Source organism: Natator depressus, chromosome 2 (assembly GCF_965152275.1).
Source record: "Natator depressus isolate rNatDep1 chromosome 2, rNatDep2.hap1, whole genome shotgun sequence".
In the NCBI taxonomy this organism is placed as follows: Eukaryota; Metazoa; Chordata; order Testudines; family Cheloniidae; genus Natator; species Natator depressus.
In genome coordinates this window covers 34,824,875-34,849,595 of record NC_134235.1, presented here as the reverse complement: position 1 = coordinate 34,849,595, position 24,721 = coordinate 34,824,875, and the positions used below count along the sequence as shown (strand labels likewise).

Here is a 24,721-nt window from a genome sequence, read left to right as displayed (position 1 = left end):
CAGGTTTGTTCCCAGCAGTGTATTTATTCATTGGTGCCTTGTATAGCTGCGTTTTACGTGACTCAAGTAATGGAGCTTCTTCCCTGTCTCTTGGGATACTGTTCCACTGGCTAGCAGACCTCACTATTAGCAAATTTCTCCCCCAATGATCAGCCTAAGTTTTCCTTTGCTTACTTTTCATCTGATGACTCCTACGTGCTTGGCCCATCTTCAATTATTCCCCTGCCATGAGGCATACACCCTTCACATACTTGTTGTTTGCGGTCATTTTGCCCTCTCATTACTGTTTAGTGAATCGATAACTTTTTAAAAATTTCTTTCTGAGTCAATCCCTTCTGCTTCTTAAACACTTAATGGCATTTTTCTGTAGGAAAGAAAAGATGTGACCAATACCCTTCTAGTGGAGCCCATCTTCCTTGAGGCAAAGGTGCTGAAAATGCCACCACCAAAAAATTGACATTTACCAACAGTAGCCACAAGCAGTATCTGAAATAAACCTGCATTGCTCTGCTTAGAATAGGGAATAACAAAAAGAACTGTAACTTAGATACTAAGGTGTGGTAACTTGGTTAATGCAACTCACTTTACTAATGCACATTGTACAAATGTATCTACTTAGCATGCTTACTAAAGAGTATGAAATGTGTATCATCATAATTAATACTTGGCAATTACACAGTGTCTTCACTCACCAAAGCACATTATACACAAACACACTCATTAGGTAGGTAGGGCCTCCTTATGCCTTTTGAATATATGGGGAAACTGAGACATAGACAAGTTAAATGACTTGCACTAAGTCGCACAGTGAGAAAGGAGCAGAACTGGGGATAGAGAAGATTCCTGCTCTCTCACAGGGGACTGCACTGCCTTCTTATCATATCGTCAGTCAGCTAATATTAACTCCTTTCTTCTCTCTTGTACCTTCTGAGTCAACTAAAATGTCTCTGACATGGAGCTCATCTGTCTCCTTCTGACAGAGGTTTGTGTGCTTGCCAGAAACATTATACCCCTTGGTGAGTGTGTTGATTATGAAACAGGGGGGCTGTAAAATTCTTTTTTTTTTTTTTAAAGCTCGTTTTACTAAAAAACATCAGGTTATTTCCAATTTTTCAGTAAAATTTTGTGTTGGATTTTGAGCCATTCTGTGTTTAGATTTTGTTACTGCTCCTGTTGCTGTCTCAGACCTTTTCTACACTACTGGGGTAAGTCGACCCCAGTTATGCTACTCCAGCTACGTTATTCATGTAGCTGAAGTTGACGTAGCTTAAGTCAACTTACTGCAGTGTCTACGCGGTGCTGCGTCAATGGGAGACACTCTCCCGTTGACTTACCTTCCTCCTCTCATTCTGGTGGAGTACTGGAGTCGACCAGAGAGTGCTCTGAGGAGACCCACTAAATTGACCCCGCTGCATCCATCGCAGCAGCATCAATCCCCAGTAAGTGTAGACATGGCCTCAGACATAGCTCCCTTAAAAAGGGGCGTGTTATCTCAACAATCGACTTAGCGCAACCTTTTCACTCTTCCTCAGACCCAAGTTTCATTCAAGCACTTAATTCATCCAGGCTCCAGCTCAGTTATCCCATAGGATTTCCTCTGTTTGAAGCTTTCATCGGCAAGAGGTCTTCCAAAGCATAGGCTATAGAACCTGCCATATATTTTCATCAAAATTAAAGATACAGGGCACCCACCCTCCAGGAGTGTTCAGCCCACACAAACTTGTCACATACAAGAGGGCTTGCAATATTTGCTCTGCATATGTGCAGAAAGGTGCAGAAAGGAAAGTAGAAAAGAGTTACCTGGAAGAGCCACGCTTTAGGGATATGTCTATTTTCCGCCCCTGCTGGACTGGACTGAGCCCACTTCTCCATATCGTGCTCGCTCAACAGGGACAGGCTGGCAAACCTACAAGAGAACAGTTCAGTTCTTTCTTATTTGTTTCCCTCTGCATTTGAAAATTGCACGTAACTGAAAATGAAGCCCGTTATTTCCTAGTTGCCTATTTCATGCCTCACAACATTTTCATCAGCTCTCTTGAAAATCCCAACCTACAGTATTTCAAAGTGCCCAAGAGAGTTTGACACTCAAATCCTAACAACCTTTAACTGGGGTTGGTTGGCTAACTCCCTTAAGTGCTGTTGAAGCCATTTTTAGGAACAGCTGGCCTTCTCCCATCTCATTTTACTCTCACTCCCCTTCCACTCCCAGCCTGTAGTCCAAACAGGGCCTAGAGCATTGGGGGATCCCTCAGTAACTAGTCAATGTTGCTCTGATTGCAGGCAAGACAAATGGGTGCCCAATAGTGATGCAAGATGTCCCCTCCCCTGCAGATCTGCACACCACCCCTCCAGCATTTCTAGCTCTTGTCGGAAAGAGATCAAGTTTGATTGAAGTCACTTGTAAAGACATTTTCTCTTCATGTTTTGTTTAGGGAAAATTCTCCCTAGTTCTTTCTGATGGGAAATGTAAACTGGCACAGTTACTGTAGTCTCAGAAATCCTGTGACTGCCAAGACTGTCCTTAGCTCAATTGTGAATTTGCCTCTGAAAAGATACATACAGTCCAGTTTTGTTCTTTTGTTTTTCAAGTGCCACAACTAATCTCAATTCCACATGTGGGTTGTTGCTTTAGCCATAATACCAGAATCTGGATGTAATGGTGTTCTGATACCAAGGCTCAGCCCTGCTGCGGAGACCTGCTAAATGAGCCTCTCATTACGTATTAAATAAATCATGGACCTTTCCCAGACGTGTTGATGAACATCTTGTATATTTGCTGGTGTAATATGGCTCCAGAAATGGTTTCAGCAGTAAACTAGCATTAGCATTAAATGTCATTTATTTTGCATTAGAAACCCACAGAGCCAAAGTTAAACAATGAAGACAGAGTACTAGTAATAAATGCCCTGACTTGCAAAGTGCTGAATGTTTCCAACTTCCAATGAAATCAGTGGAATTCAGGGCACACAGCACCTTGCAGGTGATGCTCAGCACCTCACAGGATTGGGTCAAAGGTGACAATTGTTAAGCAGAGCTCTGGAAAAAGCTTGACTACTTTAGGAATGTTTGAGAAAGTACACTATAGATACATTATGTAAAGCAGAGGTTCCCAAACACAAAATTCTTATAAACATTGAAAGGGGAACATAATATATATAAGAACTTGGGGAGATGTTTAAATGAAGAACCTGATTTCAAGGCAAATATCAGGCAAAGAATCAAGAATAATTTGGGTCAGATCCTCATTTGGTGTACATCAGGATAGCTCCATTTTACCCAATTTACACCAATCTATACAAGATCTGTATAGGATCCAGCCCTTCTTTTTCCTTTGTGAAGCTAAATAAACAGTAATCTCCTTTTAATTCTCAGCAAAAAGGATATATTTTTTAGGTGGTTGGCAGAGAGAAAAAAGCATTTTGTAACCCTATTTGTATTATGTATGTCAATTAGCAGGCAGGCTACCAATTCCTACAGGAAATGCATTTACAGAGCGGAAGTCAGTTGGAAGAGAGAGCAAGACCCACTTAACCTCTGGCACATATATTTCATCCGACCAGAAGAGGGAAGTACTGGAGCAAACAATATACCCAATTAATTGGTTTGGAAACATTTCAAACTGCAAAAAGCTCACATGTATGTTGATCTGTTTCAGGGCTAAGAAAGTGTTATGAATATTACTGATTCAGGGCAGGATTTTCAAAAGCACATAAGCGCTTTAGAAGCACAAGTCACTTAGGTGTTTTTGAAATCCCACCCCCCGAGGCAGCAAAGCTAAAGCAGCAAAAATATGTCTCATGACCAGTAGTACATGGTGAACAGGCATAAGATATTCAATCTAAATGTTTCACAGATTTCCTCCTTTAGTAATTTAGACACTTGATCATGGAAAATGCTGAGCATCAGTTTGATCCAGCAAAGCATTAAGCACATGCTTAACTTTAAGCATATGTGTAGTCCCACTACTGGGACTGTGCATTGCTGGATCATAGAATCATAGATATGTAGAACTGCAAGGGAGCTCAGTAGGTCATCTAGTCCAGTCCCTTGCACCGAGGCAGGACTAAGGATTATCTAGACCATCCCTGACAAGCATGTGTCTAACCTGTTCTTAAAAACCTCCAATGACTGAGAGTCCATGATGTCCCTAGGTAATTTGTCCCATTGCTTAATCTGGTCCTCCAAAGTGCTTGCAACTCCTCCCAGCTTGGTATTGCCTGCAAATGTTATGAGTGTACTTCCTATGCCATTATCCAAATAATTTATGAAGATATTGAATAGACCCAGACCCAGGACAGATCCCTGCGAGACCCCCCCCCCCCTTGATACGCCCTTCCTGCTTGATTGTAAACCATTGATAACTGCTCTAAGTAAACTTTTCCAACCAGATGTGCACTCACTTTACAGTAAGTTTATCTAGACTATATTTCCCTAAATTGTTTATGAGAAGGTCACGTGAGACAGAATCAAAAGCCTTACTAAAGTTGAGATATATCACATCTACTGCTTTCCCCTTATCCACAAGGTTGATACTCTGTCAAAGAAGGATTTTAAGTTGGTTTGACATGATTTGTTCTTGATAAATACATGTTGAATGTTTCTTATTTTCTTCTACATGCCTACAAATCGATTGTTTGCTCCATTATCTTTTCAGATACCGAAGTTAAGATGACTGGCTTATAATTCCCTGGGTTATCCTTATTCCCCTTTTTATAGATAGGTGCTATATTTGCCCCTTTTCCAGTCCTCTGGGAGCTCTCCTGTCCTCCATAAATTCTCAAAGATAATCACTAATGACTCAGAGATCTCTTCAGCCAGTTCCTTAAGTATTCTAGGACAGTGGTTCTCAAACTAGGGCCACTGCTTGTTCAGGGAAAGCCCATGGCAGGCCGGTTTGTTTACCTGTCGCATCCGCAGGTTCGGCTGATCGCAGCCCCCACTGGCTGCGGTTCGCCGCTCCAGGCCAATGGGGGCTGCAGGAAGCAGCGTGGGCAGAGGGATGTGCTGGCCGCCCTTTCTGCAGCCCCCATTGGCCTGGAGCGGCGAACTGCGGCCAGTGGGAGCTGCAATCAGCCGAACCTGCGGACACAGCACGGCAGGTAAACAAACCGGCCCGGCCCACCAGGGGCTTTCCCTGAACAAGCGGTGGCCCTAGTTTGAGAACCACTGTTCTAGGAGGTATTTTATCAGGCCCTGCCAACCTGAAGACATCTCACTTGTTTAAGTTATTCTTAACTTGTTCTTTACCTATTTGAGCCTCAAATCCTACAGTCTTCAGCACCTTGCAGGATTGAGCCCCAAATATCTAACTATGAAAGAGCTAGAAAATTGCTGATCTTTTTTCACAATTTAGGATCTCATTCTGTGAGGGGCTGAACATCTATAACTTCTGTTAAGTCAATGGCAATTACTGGTGCTCAGAGCTTATCATGATTAGACCAGTGTGACCACTTGTACAATGAATGGGACCAAGATTTCAAAGGCACATGATCCCAACCTCCAACTTACACAGATATACCTGAGAACTGGAGTTAGCCCCAGGTGTTTTTGTGTGAAAAGAGGAAGAGCAACCTACAGCTTCACCTCAAACCTACAGCTTCACTTTCTCCAGTCTGGACACATTCTGATCACAAAGGCAAGTGAAATAATCACAGAAACCCAGACCTCCTCCCCGCACAACCCAAAAAAGCTAGTTTTCCTCATATTGCACAAAGATTGCAAGTGCTACAGCAATGTATTGTTTTAATTAACCTCATCCTGCTGCTTGATTCTTTTGTAGACATATTCAGGGAATGGTTTACGTGTAATGTATTTGCCGTCTCCTGCTGTGACATTGAAAACGCCACCTTCGTACACCACTTTGCCTCTTGAAATTGTCACAACTGGGAGCCCATGGCAGATCATTCCTTCAAATATATTGAAATTGTTGGCATGGTGATGTGTCTTTGCAGATATAGTCCTGTTTTCAAAACAAACAGAAACCCAAACAAATTACTATTATCCTTACATTCGACTCCAACATAAAGCTCTGAGAAATGGAGGGGGAGAGAATTTAGCTGTATTATTAAACTGCAGCTTTGCACTATAGATCATGGAAGCAGCTGTAAAAATAGAATACAGCATTAACATTTCATTGAAAAGTAATTGCATTTCAAAAGAATAAAAAGGGATTTCAAATGCAAGAGACTTTGCAGCCTTAAATGCAGAATTTTCCACTGCAAAGAGGTTAGTGTAAAAAAAACAGATCAGATCCTTGTTTTTGGATTTATCTCATAATTTAACAAATATGTCTATGTTCAAAATTACAGCCTGGAAAAAATGTGTCCTTTCAACCAAAGTGAGCTTGCAACCTCTGGTTTGAAAAGTTTGGCTCTGGCAAGTAAGAGATTGAGAAGCATTAACAAGACAAGACCCTTGAGAGTCAGAAGTTGGTAATGAATATTGGTCACTGCTAGACTGGCCTGGATTTGAACTGGTGACCTAGAGCTCAACACCATGTCCCTACGCTATGTCACTTTACTATACTGGGGCTATGATGATACTACTTTGCACTATTGTAGTACCATTCCTCCAAGGATATAAAGCAATTTATGTTAATTAAACACCACAATACTACTTTGAGGTAAAGGAGCATTATTATCTCCAGTTTATAGATGGGCAGACTAAGAGACAGAACTAAGGGTACATCTACCCAGTGAGCGGTTGTAAATCTCAGAGCCCAGACCAACAGACTTGGGCTTACGCTATGGCACTAAAAATAGCTGCGTAAATGTTTGGGCTGGAGCTTGGGGTCTGAAGCTTAAGGAGGAGCTTCAAAGCCTGAACTCCAGCCCAAGCCACATTATGCCTACAGAACTATTTTAAGTGCCATAGCCCAAACCCGAGTCTGTCAACCTGGCCTGTGAGACTCGCTGCATAGATGAACCTTAAGAGATGAAAGGACTGTCTTAATGAGGAAATTGACCAGAATAACTCTTCTGTAATAGCTCCCTGTCTGGACATTCTATTCTGGAATAAAAATCACCATCTTGTGAAATAATTAGTGTGATTTATGTATAGCTTATTCTGCAATAGCTATTTCCGTACTGAGAAGCCCTACGTGGCTACAGAGTCAGCAGTAGAGCTGGGATTAGAACTCAGATGTCCTGGCTCTTTTCCCCCAGGCCTGATGCATGGCCTCCCATTAAGTGTATGATTGGGAGTGTGATTTTTATTTAGCTATTTTTCGTCTCCCCTCTCAGTTTTATTTTTACTCAGGCGTTTTGCCTTTTCATTGTTTACATTTACATTTATGTTTTCACTTACTGAACATCTTTTGGAAGTAGCCGGAGATTTTCAGCCTTGGCCACTCATGTTGTACAAAGAGGTATTATGTATGTGAAAATACAGCCCTTAACATGATTTCAGAGGCCTTGGTTTGTGAAAGAGAGTTTTCAAAGCCAAAGCTAAGATGGTATTCCCTATGTTCATCAGTTTTCAGAAGAGCAATTATAAGCAATAATTATATTTTTAATAAGAGCAATACTAAAAATCTTAATATACCTGACTGACTTTGAATAAATATTTTCTTGAGGGTTTACCATTTTCAATAGTGTTCATGCTTCAAGTACTTAAAGGATTAATTAGGCAAACAGATGCAGGAAAATCTTAGTGACTGAACTACCACACTTTTCCGGGTTTTTTGGAAGAACGTGTAGTTGTCCTTTCATATTGATCTGTAAATCATGAAGACTTAGTGGAAGTGATTGCTTTCAAGCGTTATAGCGAATCTCAGTGGCCCCTGACTTTTCATTAGATGCCTCACATGCGCTGTATTCTCAATGGCTGCTTTGCCCAAGGGAAAAGATGCTTTTTTATTTAGCACACTTTAAGTAGAAAACAGACATGTACACATGCTTCAGTGTCAAGATCATCTTCTGGAGTCTTGCTTATACGCATCTCCAAGATTGAAGAGATGGAAGGAAAAGCTCAAGAACATTCTCTCAATATTGATCAATCCCACCAAAAACTTTGAACCAGCACACCCACTGGCATTAACAATAACTATAGAAAGAGTGCGTTTCTGTGAGTAGCTTTCTGCAGTATCTTTATGGGTACAACTGCCACAGTGCCCGTGATGGAATTATCTTTAGGGATCATATCCTATCATACATTAGCACTGAACCACTAAACTTGGAAAGGTGTCAAAAAGATGTGGAAGCTAGTCAAAAAAATAAGATGGTTAAAATCCTTACACTCATCATGGAGGCTACTTCAGCATACTATAGCAGAGGCACATCAGGTAGACATATCGCTAAACAAAAAGAGACATGAAATTCATGGGAGATGGCACAAATAAGAAAGAAATCCAATGGCAGTGATAAAATTTACTAGATGACATAATGGATTTTCTGGACACTGCCTTCCACAAAGCTCCTTTACACCTGTGTAATATAGGTATTAATCTCCAGAAAGTACTGCATAAGCTTAGTACAGTCTCCTTAATAGCCGTTGATAAAATAAATTAATTGATTGATTTTAAAAAACTCTCCATAGTTACATGTGACCCTTAGGAGTCCCTGGTAATAGCCACAACAGTTGAAGTGTCCCAGGACTTGCAAAAGTAGAAAGAATGACCAAACACCTGATTAAACAGAAGCCAGAGCAGCACTGATTGACCCAGAGAGCATGACAATACAATTTTGCATCAGAATGTTTGTGGTTATCATTGACAAGATCATCACTGAACATCATTATCAGGAAGCTTCTGAAAGTTCCTGTATTTGCTTTGAATGTCTGCATGATATTGACTGCTCAGCTAATGGCACTTGCATCTGAACTGCTGCTGCCAATGTTCAATCTAAGTGCCCAAATCTGCCATCTTTATTGGGGCTGCAAATGGCCCCATTTTGAGCAATGGGATTTCTGTTGGATTAAGGAATTACTCAATGTAAGGAAGGTATAATCTGACGGCAAGCATCCAAGACCTGAACAAGAGAGTACATTGATGAGTTTAAGTACTTCAACTTTGGTTACTAATTACATAGGTTCTTGTTCCAAGCTAGACATTATCAAATGCAGACTGAGATCAACCATAGTGGGACGGAATGAACACAGCCATTTCATTTAGTAGGATTATTAAAGTCATTAGGCCTGGTTCTTCTCTTGCTCACTTCACTGGAACTATACTGACTTCAGTAAAGCTACTTTTGATTTTGAGTGAGTGTGCGTGGGTATATATAGAAGAATAAGATCTGCTGAAAATATCATTATACATGTGTTACACACACACAATTGTATGTTTCCTAGTTTTTTAATGACACCTTTCACCATGGTATCTAATTGCTGGTGTTAAACGTATGAAGTGTTCAAAATTATGCTCACATTTCAAAGGGGTTAAGAACACCGTGACAGCACAAGTTGCTCTAACATGTTGTGTTTCTCTTTCTTAGGAAAAAATAACAAGCAGTCTCTTGGCAAAGAGTCGTGTGCAGCTGGGGCTGAAGACTGACAAAAAACGTGACAGATACAAGTCGCTGATTTTTATTTTAAATGAGTGCAGATTTGTCCACCAACATTAGATAAATGCATAGGCACTTAGGGCCTGATCCTGAGCCTATTGAAGTCAACATAAGGGCTCCAACTGATTTCAGTGATCTTTAGATTAAGCCTGTTAAAGCCTGACCCTACAAGAAGCTGTGCTCCCATTGCCTTTGCAGGGCCAAATCACTACTTGTCAATGTCTCTCAGGCATTAAAAGGTGTCAGTGAAACAAGAGCTGACAGTGTGTGTTCGTATACGCACATTGCTGTGCGCTCCCCACTGTCCCTCCCCTTTAGAATGTAACACTTAATTGCTTTTGTTTCACTGGGGTTTGGGTTGTCAACATGCACACACCATACAGCTGCCAATGAGAGCAATCAGGGGTGAGGGGGAAGTTTCAATCAACATGTATTGCACGTTCATGGGCAAAGCCTGAATTAAAAATAATACAGGTCAGTGAGTACAGCTACCCACACACATTTTCCCTACGACTCTTCATTCACCATTTAAGTACAGGATGTACGGGGGTGTTGTGTGTGTTGGGGTCTGTAAGAAGACGCCATGTAGCATAAATACGATAATATTACAGTTCTTTTCCTATCCAAGTGCTGTTTAATGAATACGTAAATATAGGAGCTTAAAATAATCCTAAATTGGTAGAAAATAAGTTACTACTGCTGCTGCCTTGGGCTTCCAAGTAATTTTTATTATATCTTTTCTAGTAGTTTTAATTAGTTCGTACATTTGACATGTCTCTGCTCAGACTGCTTGCCCCTACGCAGAAAGCATTACAACTAGGAGACTGAGGTTTTTAAATACATACACAACTGAGACTTATGCACCACACTTTTTCTGCAAAAATAACTAGTGAATCCTGCAGAAATAGGCCAAATATTTCAATGTGAAATGGACCCTTAAAATGGAAGTCTTGGCCAGACTGGTGGAGTGTTGGAAATGGAACCTGTGTCAAGTGCAATAGCTACTGGCTCATTGAGCTGTCACTCTGAATCCTATAGATTCTTATAACCTGAGGAAGAAAAGCAAAGCAAAGCAAAGCAAAACACTCAGCATGCACCGAAAACACCCAACTTGCTGTTACTGTGCAATGACACAGAAGGGTTAATGCAGCTGATTTTGTAGGTTTTTTTTAACTGCCTCACATCACCATTGGTAATCTTTCAGAGAGATGTCAGAATCTCCCCTGCAGGCCTCCTCTGTCAGGCTCCACTCCCAATTCTCCATAGTTACGAATCAGCACTTGACCAGTTCTTTCCGCTAGTATCATCCAATGCTTTAAAACTGCAGCCCCATTGCATCCTACCACGGGGACTGAGGCATGTTAGTGATGCTAATGATTTTGTTTCACATGGACCAGCATCTAACATTTATTAATAAATGAGAAGAACGCAGCTCTTATGAAATTTCAAATCATTGCCAAAATGCAACAAAGCTCGTGAGGCTGGCTGTGCATAATATTTCAAATGGTTGAAGGCTGTCAGCTAGCTTCATTTTTCCAGTAGGTTGTGTGTGCCCTCTTTAGGATTTTTGGTGAAACATATAAAGATGCTACCAGTGAGAATTAGCATCACCTATATACTTAGGCTGTGTCTACACTACAGACCTTAAAGCAGCACAGCTATACTGCTGCAGCTGCTCGGCTATAAGGTCTCCTGTGTAGCTGCTCTACACCAAGGGGAGAGAGCTCTCTCGTCGGCATAATTAAACCACCCATCAATGAGCAGCAGTAGCCATGTTGGTGGGAGAGCATCTCCCACTGACATAGCACTGTCCACGTCGGCGTGTCTGTCAGTCAGGGCCGCCGCTAGGCACCAGCTAAGCAAGCTGGTGCCTGGGGCGGCACTGCTGAACGGGCGGCACTCCGGCTGTTCTTGGGGTAGCACTCCGGCAGCAGCCCCGGCGGCAGCCCCTCTCTGTTGTTTCCCGCGGCGGCAATTCGGCCGCAGCTCCCTCCTGTTCTCTATGGCGGCGGCGTATTCAGCAGGTTTGGGGGGGGGGGGGGTTGGTGGTTTTTGTTTTTGTTTTTTTTTGCTGCTTGGGGAGGCAAAAAACGTAGAGCCAGGCCTGCTGTCAGTGAAACTTATGTCAGTCAGGGGGATGTTTATTTCACATTCCTGACGGACAAAAGTTTCACCGACAAAAGTACTAGTGTAGACATAGCTTTAGTAATGTACTTGTCTCACAAACCACTGTATGGGCTCAATTCTGCTCCTGCTACAGTCAAAGGCAAAGCTCCCGTCCCATGCAACAGGAGCAGGATCCGATCCTAAACAAAAAATGCATTTTCTGAACTTAAAATTCATCTGTCCAAATAAGGAAGCAGAGCCTTGCTGACTGAAAAGATACCCACAGAAAAACTGCACCTTTGTAGTTGGAGCTGAAACCCGTGGCAAAGAACTTATAACATACGTTCACCAGTGGGTGACACTAACTTAACTGGTTGGGGCAGGTCTGACACTAACTTAACTGAATGAGACCTGGTCTCCACCTTCTTAGACTAGGCACTAACCCAGAGCACCCCTCGCATTTTCCTTGAGTTCAAGGATTAGGATTGTGCTAGGGCCCTTCGCAGGGAAGCCAGGGATGCTTGTTTCCTGTTCCCGTCTTCTTGCACTGGTGGGAGGCTGAACTTAGCTAGCATGGATCATAGTTACACAGAGGTCTCAGTGTGGTTAGTGTCATGTACTTCTTGTAAGGAGTTGGTTGCCTGGCTGCTACTAGCTGGTCAGGCTTCTGTATCAGATATACATGGATTACAAAGCTTCCTTCTCAGAGATAAACTTCAGATGTGTTCACCATAAGGTCTTTTAATGCTCTGACAGGTTTGGCTAAGGTTAGCTTAAATACAGCATTTGACACCCAGCGCCACCTTGTGATTGAACTGTATAATAGAGTTTAGCACTCCATTAGTTAGTTTTACTCTTCAGACACAGGGGTATTTAGTATAATGTACAAAGCTTGTTGTTTTTCTATAAGGTCAGCAGTCCAGAAAAACATTTACAGTCTGTCCAGACATCAAAGACATCTGTTTAGATACACTACTGTAAGTGCCAAATAACCTGAAAATAATTTATGTGCAGTGCTGCTAAAATAAGACCTTCCTTCACCCCACCCTAGGGACTTATTGCACTACAAAATGCTTTCATATTTCCTTTTTCACATAAAAGGCTGGACGGACAGGATTGGATTACTCAGACCATACCTTGTAGCTTTTGGGTCCCAAATAACGATGTCAGCATCAGAACCCACAGCAATTCTTCCCTTCCTCGGGTAAAGGTTAAAGATCTTAGCTGCATTTGTGCTGGTAACAGCTACAAATCTGTTTTCATCCATTTTACCACTGTGCTGCAAAACAGTACATGGAAGCAAAAACACTAATTTTGTCCGGAAGGAAGGAAATAAATTTCTGTAATCAAAACCACATGGCTGAGTGGTGTAGAGGTCTCAGCTAACAACACACCAATCTTTTCAATAACTATCTGTGCTGTATTGATGAGTTTAAATTAAACATGAATGTCATGACATTGACACACACATTGTAATGTACATTAGCTGAGTTTGATACAATAATTTTCTTTTAACTTTCCAGAAGTGGTACTTCAAAGAGCAATGGATCTGATCTCAAAGCCAACCACTCAGAGTCTGCATCCCTGAACCACCTTCCCCCCGCCCCAACCCCCTGCCCCAGCCCAGATCCCCCTCCCACCCTCTGAATCCCTCAGTCCCAACCCGGAGCACCCTCCTACACTCCAAACCCCTCATCCTCAGCCCCATCCCAGAGCCTGCATCCCAGAGCCTGCACCAGAGCCTGCACCCCCAGCTGGAGCCCTCATCCACCACCGCCCGCACCTCCCCTGCCCCAGCCTGGAGCCCCTCCCGCACCCTGAACTCCTCATTTCTAGCCCCACACCAGAACCCATACCCCCTCCAGCCAGAGCCCTCACCCCCTCGCTCACCCCAATTTCGTGAACATTCATGGCCCACCATACAATTTCCACATCCAGATGTGACCCTCAGGCCAAAAAGTTTGCCCACCCCTGGTATAGAATGGTGGGGAGAGAAATGAAAGGAAAGAAATTGTGACAGCCTTAATTGCACTGGTGCTCTGGAAGGAGAAAAGTTTTAGCTATAAAAAAATCAGCATACCATTCTACAAGTATGAAAAGAGAGAGATGTCATGAAAAGAGAGAGAAGTCCCATTTGGTGATCTTTCCTGAAAAGTTACTTTGACCACAGTGTTACACTTTCAAAAGCAGCAAATGGTAGGTGTGTTTCATGACTCACTTGCATAGTAAATCTGGAGGAAATTCTGTCCTGATTTACGCCCTTGGGAATCCCCCTGACGTTACACAGAGTGTAAAACGGGGCAGAATACCACCTAGAGTGTATAAGATGTATATTTGCTTTGCATCCCAAGTCCAGGATAACAAAATAGATCATACTCAATAGAGAGAGGGGGGTGGGCATTTCTTAAGTGATAAATTAATATATTTTGAATGTACATTACCAGCATGAAATTCAGATTCACCAGGTAAAAGGAGTTCAATTCAAATTCAATTAAACCAGTGTTCTCTAGAGCCTTTAATAGTACTGAATTGGTCAGAGTTTTCTACATTCCAGTGCCAACTCACTCAGCGTGTGGTAGATAATCAACACTTCTGAAAGCCAGGTCACTTATTTAGATTTCTAGCTTTACTCATAAATGTTTGAAAAATGTGACTGCTAGCTTTCAGCTTTTGTTTTTGTTTATAGTCCAAAGGGCCTGATCCTGAGAGGTGCTGAGCACCTCCTTCGAGGGCACTGGATCCTGGAGTCAATGGGAATTGAAAATGTGTTACCAAAAATTGCATTTGGGTCCTTGCCGCTTCATCTAACCAGGTGCCGTAATAGCTACTCTAAGGGATCTGGGAAGCTAGTATTTTTAAGAAGTTATTTTAGCTTTTGTTGGGGGTACAGGGTGGATTTTTCTGCTCCAACATCAGCTTAATCATGAGGAAAAAATACTCACCACTCCTTTTTCCCATATGACAGACATCCTGTCCTCTACACCGTTCACCCCGTTAGGGATCTTGGTGAAATCATCCCTCCCCAGGGCTTTCTGGCAGATGTCGAAAGTGCAGTTGTCAGTTCCTGTCACAGTTAGGTCATCACTATAAAGAAACAAGATATGCCATGAAGTGAAGTATGCCATCACACTCCTATGGACATAAGAGCTTGTGGGAAGGCTGGCCATGCCCAGCTATCCCTCCTGAAAAGAGCAGCTAACCCTGCCAATCTGAATTCAGTTCCTTGCCCCCATGAAGAGTAACTTCTTCCAAGTAGAGACATCCAGCCCTCCTCTGCAATGCATTTCTCTCCTACCATACCCACATCCATCTTTTCTATGCTTTGTTTTAGATATTTCAAAGGCCTTCTGTGTGCAGGTAGCATCCCCACTTTGCCTCAACCAAAGGGACTGGTTCTGCTCTCATGCTAATTTTACACCAGTGTTATTGAAGTTCAATGGTGTTACTCTTCATATGCACCAGTGTCAATGAGAAGAGAATCAGGCCCCACATCTTGGGCAGATGACTAGGGAGGAGTATAAAAATATTGCTCGAGCATGCAGGAACATAATCAGGAAGGCTAACGCACAATTGGAGTTACAGCTAGCAAAGGATATGAAGGGTAACAAGAAGCATTTCTACAGGTATGTTAGCAACAAGAAGGTGGTCAGGGAAAGTGTGGGACCCTTACTGAATGGGGGAGGAAACCAAGTGACAGATGATGTGGAAAAAGCTGAAGTACTCAATGCTTTTTTTGCCTTGCTCTTCACAGACAAGGTCAGCAACCAGACTGCTGCACTGGGCAGCACAGTTTGGGGAGGAGGTGAGCAGCCCTCAGTGGTGAAAGAACAGGTTAAGGACTATTTAGAAAAGCTGGACATACACAAGTCCATGGGGTCAGATGCAGTGCATCCAAGGGTGCTGAGGGAGTTGGCTGATGTGATTGCAGAGCCATGGGCCATTATCTCTGAAAACTCGTGGCAATCGGGGGAGGTCCTGGACAATTGGAAAAAGGCAAATATAGTGCCCAGTCAGCCTCACCTCAGTCCCTGGAAAAATCATGTAGCAGGTCTTCAAGGAATCCATTTGGAAGCACTTGGAGGAGAGGAAGGTGATCAGGAACAGTCAACATGGATTCACCAAGGGCAAGTCATGCCTGACCAACCTGATTGCCTTCTATGATGAGATAACTGGCTCTGTGGCTATGGGGAAAGCAGGGGACATGATATACCTTGACTTTAACAAGGCTTTTGATACGGTCTCCCAGTATTCTTGCCAGCAAGTACAGTATTCTTGCCAGCAAGTTAAAGAAGTATGGATTAGATGAATGGACTATGAGGTGGCTAGAAAGCTGGCTAGATCATCGGGCTCAACAGGTAGTGATCAACGGCTCGATGTCTAGTTGGCAGCCAGTATCAGGTGGAGTGCCCCAGGGGTCGGTCCTGGGGCTGGTTTTGTTCAACATCTTTATTAATGATCTGGATGATGGAATGGATTGCACCCTCAGCAAGTTCACAGATGACACTAAGCTGGGGGGAGAGGTAGATACGCTGGAGGGTAGGGATAGGGTCCAGAGTGACCTAGACAAATTGGAGGATTGGGCCAAAAGAAAGCTGATGAGGTTCAACAAGGACAAACGCAGAGTCCTGCACTTAGGACGGAAGAATCCCATGCACTGCTATAGGCTGGGGACCGACTGGCTAAGCGGCAGTTCAGCAGGAAAGGACCTGGGGATTACAGTGGATGAAAAGCTGGATATGAGTCAACAGTGTGCCCTTGTTGCCAAGAAGGCTAATGGCATATTGGCCTGCATTAGCAGGAACATTGCCAGCAGATCGAGGAAAGTAATTATTCCCCTCTATTTGGCACCGGTGAGGCCACACACCTGGAGTATTGTGTCCAGTTTTGGGCCCCCCACTACGGAAAAGATGTGGATAAATTGGAGAGAGGGCAACCAAAATGATTAGGGGTCTGGGACACATGACTTATGAGGAGAGGCTGAGGGAACTGGGCTTGTTTAGTCTGCAGAAGAGAAGAGTGAGGGGGGGATTTGATAACAGCCTTCAACTACCTGAAGTGGGGGTTCCAAAGCAGGTGGAGCTAGGCTGTTCTCTGTGGTAGCAGATGACAGAACAAGGAGCAATGGTCTCAAGTAGCAGTGGGGGAGGTCTAGGTTGGATATTAGGAAACACTATTTCACTAGGAGGGTGGTGAAGCACTGGAATGGATTACCTAGGGAGGTGGTGGAATCTCCATCCTTTGAGGTTTTTAAGGCCCATCTTGACAAAGCCCTGCTGGGATGATTTAGTTGGGGCTGGTCCTGCTTTGAGCAGGGGGTTGGACTAGATGACCTCCTGAGGTCTTTTCCAACCCTAATCTTCTATGAGTCTATGATCTGCAAATACTGCAGAATGACAAATTAATTCCCTTCTTGAGGTTTGACTTACTTTGTTGTTTCAGTCACCAATAAAGCCTCAGCTTAAGCATTCTCCTCATGGCTGGTTTCCTAAGGGTTCCTGCGGGACCCCCCAGTCTCTGCTCCTACTTCCTTCTGAATAGAGGGTCATGCCACTGGAGTGAACAATCCCTAACTGGCACAATGAGTCAGCAGAATTTACTCAGCAGTTTGATGCAAGGTTCAAACTCCTGCTAACCAAAAGGGTCAGCCAAGGAGCCGGGCATCCCAAGGTGTGGTTACAGATCCTGCCACTGATTACACCTGCCAATGTGCAGCCTTGCTGCCCCATTACTGCTTTGCTAGCAACTTTATTTATTTATTTGAATACAGAAGTGCTGTAGCTGTGACCCGTTAATAAATCATCTAATAGGTCCCATACACAATACAGCAGGACTTGTCACTGCTTTTTAGTCTGCTTACTTGGCTAGTAAATTCATGAGGAAATCAGGTGTTGAAGGGTCTGGCCTCAGTGGAGGTCCCATGACATGTCCTGCGGCGTGATGCCATTCTTTATGCCAGTAGTGAGTGCCATCTGTACCAAGACTAGCAGCAATAGGTTCCCCATATACTATCTTCCCTGAAAAACAAACATGACAAGTTAATATAATCATTAAAAAGCATTTAAGGCAACAAATACTGTAAAATGCTGGTTTTGTAGTTTCTCTTCCCTGCTCTTCCTGAAGATGGTGGATTTAAGTTTGAAAAAACATGTATAGTCTCTGTCATCTTAAACTAGACACTAAGGTACAGTAGAATACAACATGTAAACTGCAATACAGTGTCTCCATTGTGAATATATTATTGATCATCCTCTGCTACGTTTTCTTATGTTGCTTGGGAAAGCTTTTCAATTATATTTCTGTCAGATATACTAGTATTGATTTTTTTGTATTGTTTGCTTCGTGTGTAGAAGACATTTCAAAAGGAACATAGTCCCAGGTTATATTAAATTATATCAGAGGTCTGGAAGTTTCTTCATAGTGGGATAAATAAATTTGGAATGATTGTTCTTCTTGGCATTATAAAATGTGTCAATTATGTGGTGGTATAGGTGTATAGAGAGAGACCTTCCAAGTTTACATTTTTAACTGTCTGAACTACAATTGTGTAACAGGCAATCAAGAGAACAAAACTAACTTGGAGTAATTTTGGAGAGATGTTGAGCTAAAAAAGCTAAGAAAACTTCTGATCAACCACAGGGACATTTTTAATCACTGTAACTTTAAAAGTCTTTTAACAAAAAAACAAAAAAGCCTCACAGGAAAATTCTACCCAGATGTATCATATGAAATTTCAGGGGGAATGTTTCTTTCTGGGGAAGGTGGCAGTGATGGAGCTTGAAAATAAAATTGTTACTAAAAGCTGCTAGCATCAAGCATGATTACAGAGTGGCTAATTCACCACACAATCAATGGAAAAAATAAAACAACAAGCATTATCAAAAACTTAAATGATATCAGATAATTTTAGATGACTTTCACTGGTATTAGCACTGCACATTCACTGATAAGGCCCTAGTTCTGGTGAACCTCTATAACAGAATATTGAAATCATAGATGCAATATATCTGGAGTCAGTAACATTACAGCTGGTTAACTGAAATCAGGCTGCCCAAAATATCATAATGGTTCCACGTGTGACTGGCTATGTTCCCTGGTGCGTGAGAATTTCATTCTGCTCTACAGCTGCCCTACAGCCTGTTTAAAGGAATAAACAGTAATACTTGTTATGTATCTATATACAGCACTTTAAAAGCATAAACTAAATAATCCTCACCATACCCTTATGAAGGAGATAAGTATGTTTTACTAACCCTATTTTGCAAATGGGGTAAATAAGGCAAAAATGGCTAAGCAACTCTCCCAAGATCACTGAAGGTTTCAGCGTCAGAGCCAGGATTGAACTCAGTAGTTGCTGGCACAATACTATACTTGCCCTTTTTGTGGGGTCACTGGTATCCCACTGCTGGGGAATTAATGAACCTTCATGGGTGCACCTACAAAGCTTAATGGAAACTTAATGAACTATAACTGTTTCTCTCGTGGAGAGCTGTCTGCATGCTTTGATATGAGCGATAGTAAAACAGGACTGCAAGGTTTGAACACTTGAGGTTTCTAAACACTGGTCCTCTGTTTGGTTCAGTGTTTTATTTGTACATGAGAATGCCACAGCACATCTACACCTGACCGCCAGACTGAAGGATGTAGGATTTGTTTATTAGCAGGCTTGTGTGCAGTGACACATTGCAGGATTATCATGATTTTTAAACATCACACTTGGCATGGAAAGTGCAGGGAAGGAAGGAAGGAAGGATGGTCCAGTGGTTAGGGCACTGGGCTTGGGCTCGGGCTCAGGGGACTCTAGTCCAGTTCTCTACTTTACCACAGATTTCCTGTGTCATCTCGGGGAAAAGCACTCACTCGCTCTGTGCCTTGAAGATTCCCATCTGCAAAACGGGGATAATAGCACTGTCCTGTCTCAGAGCGGGAGTGGGAGGAGAAATACAATAAAGGTTGTGAGCTGCTCAGATACTGCCCACTATAAGGAAAACTGGTCAGGAATTTTTGGATGTAATCATTTTTCATTAAAAAAAATCACAATGTGTCAAAACCAAAACTCTTGTGGGGAAAGGTTTTTCAGGTCCAGGATGGAAATTCTGCTCATCTCAAGGGCATGAGTTATTATCCAGTGCTGATAGCATTGTGCAGTATGAGGGAAGGATGTTGCACTGTGACAAGTGCTACCCCCAATTTAAGGTCTCCTCTGAAAGGCAACCTCTGCTTGTGGCTCTCCCAGTGGAAATAAAATGTCCACTCACACTTTCTGAAAGGGATAAGGCATAGCTTCACCAACAAGCTAGATCTCAATAGCCAGATTCTGATGTCTGTGGGACTGTTTTATTTGCACAGGCAGTTACTGCATTACCAGTGTGTAATTCATTTATTTGTGAAGGCCTGTGAGATGACAATGAAAGGCACTAAAAGCATCCCATTCATTCAATTTCAAGCTAATCTAGTGCCACCTGTTTAAGAGGGGCTCAAGTTTTCAGACATGCAAGCAGTGCCTTTCTTTGCTGATTGGCATTCTTTTAACTTACATTCTCAGCAGGTGTTGTACCATTATTCCTCAATTGCTCTGTGAGGATTAGGTATACAAAAATGCTCTATGACCATTTTTAAGCTTTGATCAATCCCGATATGCCTGCAACTATTAATTAGTGTATGGCTTCTAGTGCTGCTCTAATTTTGTTCTCCAGTTACACCCGTTACCAGATGGTTTCAGCATCTCTCAGGACATAGATATTAGTAATCTTCTCCCATTGGCTCAATTTGCTTTGCTTTGTCACATACTGGTGAATGTTATTTTTCTCATTATTACTTCGTCTTTGGCTTGCGGCGTTTTAAGCTTCCAGTCCCATTTATCTAATTGTATTATGGAGTTAGGCAAAGAGAGGAGGAGAAAGACACAAAGAGAAGAAGATGAGAACCCCAGGACTCTCTTCCAAGACCTAAGCAGTAGATCCTTTTCATTATGTCCATTTATTTTCAAACTTTAAAGGACGGGATTCTGCACTGCCTTCTAAGAGACACAGCACAAAATTCACATCCATGGTTCAGGTGGGTGGGGAGCGGGTGGTAATGTGACTTTAGGCCACAGGGGCCTCCCGACGTAACAGACATTTCTGAGGGTCTGCTGAGGTTACAGCAGCCTGTCTTCAGCTGCCTGTGGGAGGCAGTTCCACCTACACCTGCAACACTCCTCTCCCACGCTCACCATGCCTCCTACCCTGGGTCTTGTGGCGGCAGTGCTTACGCAATGCCTGTGCCGGGGGAATTCTCTCTTGCTGGGGCTGGCTCAGCAGCAGAGGAAAGAATTCCTCCCAGAGTGAACTTCACCGTGAAATACTGTGGAAAAAAGCCTGCAAAAACGGCACTGGGGGGTTCCGTGATTGTCTGCCAATAGTTCCATATCTGAGTTTCAGTGTTTACAGGTACATAGATGTTTTCAGTTCTTAGCCCAGCACACTCTGGGATGCATGAGTCAAGCTGGTTCTTTCTGGCTCATGTATCATCACTCATGATGAAGTTTCTGCAATCAGAACATAACCTGAGGTGCTCCCATGAGTTGCAAAGAGCATAAACCTGCAGATTCATTTTCAGTAATGGCCTTGAGTCTAGCATGCTGCAACTTTGCCAGGTTAAATTTGGACATTTTTGCTGATTTTACTATTTCTTGCATTTCATTCTGACCATGACTCACTGGATTTAGTGGTAAAATAATATTAGAAACTGCCTTAAACCAACAAGCAAGGACATTCTGAGGGAAGGCTCTAGTAACGCAACCTGCTTATGCCTAAAGACACTATACTGGGTAGTGCAGTGACAGATCAGACCCGTAATACCATTGCATTTTGTCACATTTTCTTGTATTTAATAAAAATACTAAGCAGGAAGCAAGCCCCTTCCGGTCTTTTTGACCGCTTTCGCTGTACTCTGGAGTCAGGTCTGTTTGAAAATAGGTTCTTAGTTGTCTCTTCACTAAACATTTAGCTGAGCCGGCACTGGCTGCTTCCCCACGAACTGGTCTATCCCCAAGCTCACTGCCTGCTTCAGATTTATTGTCAAATCTCTCTGCAGTTCAAGGAGAGGCATAATCTTGAGACCCATCAGCTGAAATCATGTCACACTTGAAGATTTGATCCTTGCACGTTGTTTATTGGGATAAAATTTTCAGAAGCATGTAAGTGACAGCCTAAGTCCCATTTTCAGAAGTGTGATTCACACATCTGCAATTCAGAGCCTAATCTGACCTGTCAACTGAGCCTTAGCTGGGGTGGTCTTTAAGGGCTTTGTTCTGTATGTTTAGTCCAGCAATCTTCTTATTCTACAGTGACATTCTGTTTATAATTTGGCCAATTTTAGTATGTTGTTTTTGGATCAATCTTTTAAAAATTCAGGGGGCTGGATTTTTTAATTGGTCAAAATCCACTCTCAGGCCCTATCTACACTAGAAAGGTTTGTGCTTTAACTGTTGTGGTTCTCCCCCCACCCCCATAAAACATGGACACAGTTATACCAGAAACCATGTACTTACTGTATATTGGTATAGCTGTTCTGTAGGGGAAGCAGAATAAGCTATACCAGTCACCTTTATACCAGTACCCACACTGGGGCTTTTACTGGTACAAACTATTTCAGTCAAAAAAACCTCACGTCCAACTGAAGTAAAAGTTTTTCCCTTAAAACTTTTTAAGTGTAGGCCAGACCTCATTTCTCTCATGTAAACCTGGAGCAACTGAATGAAGTAATTCCAGATTTCTTCAGGGTAGCAGGGAGCAGAATGCAATCAGTTTGTTCTTTGTGCCTAGTCACCAGTAATCCTACATGGACTCCAGGACATACATATAACATGAAGGAGACTTTATAAGTGTTATAGGTTTTGCCAGCATTACAGACTTCTGTACTGACACAGCGTAGTGCAAAACACTCTTTTCCTGTCATCAGGCCTTTACATTTGCTTGTCAAAATTTCTGCTTTCAGATGGATATTTTGACTGATTTTGCAGTTTCTTATATTTGATTCTGACACCACTTGACTGAATGAATTTGCAAAGGCATACAGCAAGTTAGATTCCACGTTACTACCAGGAGTGTCACCTAGTGGACAAATCTAGTTTAGCACAGTATTGATAATCTTTGCTGCTAAATAAGATACAGGTAAAAGATTCCTTTACATATTTGAATCAATAAGACAGAATCTTATTAGAATACCATAATACATTTGAAGTATAGACATACTGGAGATAGCCAAACAGGATGTGGGTAAACATTACTTTAATCCTATTTGTAACAATATTACTGTGCACGTCTATGGAACCTTCATCCACTATCTCAAAACACTTTAAAGAAATTAATCAAGCCTATAAGGTAGGCCGGTAGCCAAAATGTATAGGCAGGGAAACTGAGGCATACTTGGATCAAGTTGGATCAAGAGGGAAGCCAAGTGGGATCTGAAAAGGCTAGTAATCCATAAAGATTTGGGCCCCTTCCATCATGGTTAGAGCTGTGTGAATATCTGATTTTTCAGTTTGCTGGCGGGTCAGAAAATCTGGAAAATAATTTAATTCAGGTCAAACTAAAACCAAAATCCTTCAAAATTTTTGGTGAATCCAAAAGGTTGGAAAAGTTTCACATCCTGTTGACTGACATGTTTTGGTTTGAGTCATTTTTTGAACTTTGTTTAAAAGTGAAGAAAATGACAGGGGAGACAGTGCCCCCCCCCCCACACACACTTTAGCCCAGTGGGGAGAGCACTCACCTGGCATGTGGTGCCTCAAGTTGGGCACCCAAAATTAGTGAGCACTTTTTCAAACACTGGCGTTAGCCAGCATGTATGTGACATCCCGCAACTTGATTAAAAACCAAGTGCACTAATAATTCAGAACATCAGTGCAAGGGCCAGACTAAAGCTTTTGTACACAAGGGCAGCATGAAGTTAATGTACAGGCTACCCTCAAATGCTCCTGTTTCCTGCTATTGGAATTCCTCATATACCAAGTAGATAGTGAAAATTAAAGAGAGATTTAGCTCTTGCAATTAAACAAACTATTTTACTTTTATTAAAGCAGCAGCTGACTCAGAAAGTCACAGTATTTTTATATCTCTGTGCCATGACATAGCAGTGACCAACCGTGTATGTTTAACACACAGAGGACAAGTACACTCAACCTCTATACACTGCTCGGAGCCACTGTCTTTCTCTCCCCTGCAGCAGCAGTTTAAAATGCCCTTACCCACCCTCCCAACTATCATCCCCCCCCTCAACCCCTGACAGAAACCCCAATTGAGGAGCCAGCTAAGACACCTTCCTGTGACCATCCTTCAACAAGCATGACCATTACTCTCATGCTCTGGACCAAGCATGAACATGCCATAGGACAGTTACCTTCTCTTCGTGCATTAGCTATCACCTTTGCTGCAGATTTGCTCATTACATGAACTACATAAAGAGGGCAGTTCACTGAGTTTGCTATGGTGATTGCTCTCAGTGTCGCTTCTGCTTCCACCTCTTCAGGACGACTCAGTTCATGTCCCTCAGGGCCAGTTATCCCCAGTGCTAACATCTTCTTTGCACCCTACAGACCACACAAGAATGCATATATGTTAGCGTTGCTTTAATTAGCAGCATTAATTATATAAGTGCAGCAGTGGTTTGGCCAACTGAGCTGTCAGCTGATCTGGGTTCTAATCCAGATGCTGCAACCGACTTCCTGCGTGACACTGGGCAATTCACTTAGGATGGGATTTTCAAGAGCACTCAGCACTGGCCTACTTCTGCTCCCCTTGAAGTCAAAGGTCAGACTCCGATATTTAGGAGTGCAATTTAAAAAATGCCTAAGTGACTTAGGAGCACAAGTGCCACTGGCTTTCAAAGATGCTTAGCTGCTTTTGAAAAGCCCACCCTGAACATCTATATGCCTGAGTGGACCAATCAGTAGTACAGATACTTACCCACATTATAAAGATACCTAACTACCTGTGTAAAGTACTTTGGGGTCTAGGGATGAAAAGGGTCTAGGTGAGCACAAAGTATTATAATTGTCATTGTGTTACAAGAGCTTAAACACTCACTGGTTTGTAGTTTAGTGACAAATGCATTTCCTATTGAGGGACTCGGGA

The 24,721-nt window shown here is 42.5% G+C and overlaps 1 protein-coding gene across 1 annotated transcript in view; it reads right to left on the bottom strand.

The window, feature by feature from the left end:
- DPYS (dihydropyrimidinase) overlaps positions 1 to 24,721 on the bottom strand; it is a 42,527-nt gene that overhangs the window by 449 nt on the left and 17,357 nt on the right. The window contains exons 4-9 of the mRNA XM_074942983.1: positions 23,988 to 24,177; positions 17,464 to 17,620; positions 14,549 to 14,690; positions 12,743 to 12,885; positions 5,752 to 5,959; positions 1,801 to 1,906 (exon numbers count right to left, since the gene is read on the bottom strand). Coding sequence (XP_074799084.1) covers positions 1,829 to 1,906; positions 5,752 to 5,959; positions 12,743 to 12,885; positions 14,549 to 14,690; positions 17,464 to 17,620; positions 23,988 to 24,177 — 918 coding nt within the window. The 3' untranslated portion in view covers positions 1,801 to 1,828. The remainder of the gene's footprint in view (positions 1 to 1,800; positions 1,907 to 5,751; positions 5,960 to 12,742; positions 12,886 to 14,548; positions 14,691 to 17,463; positions 17,621 to 23,987; positions 24,178 to 24,721) is intronic.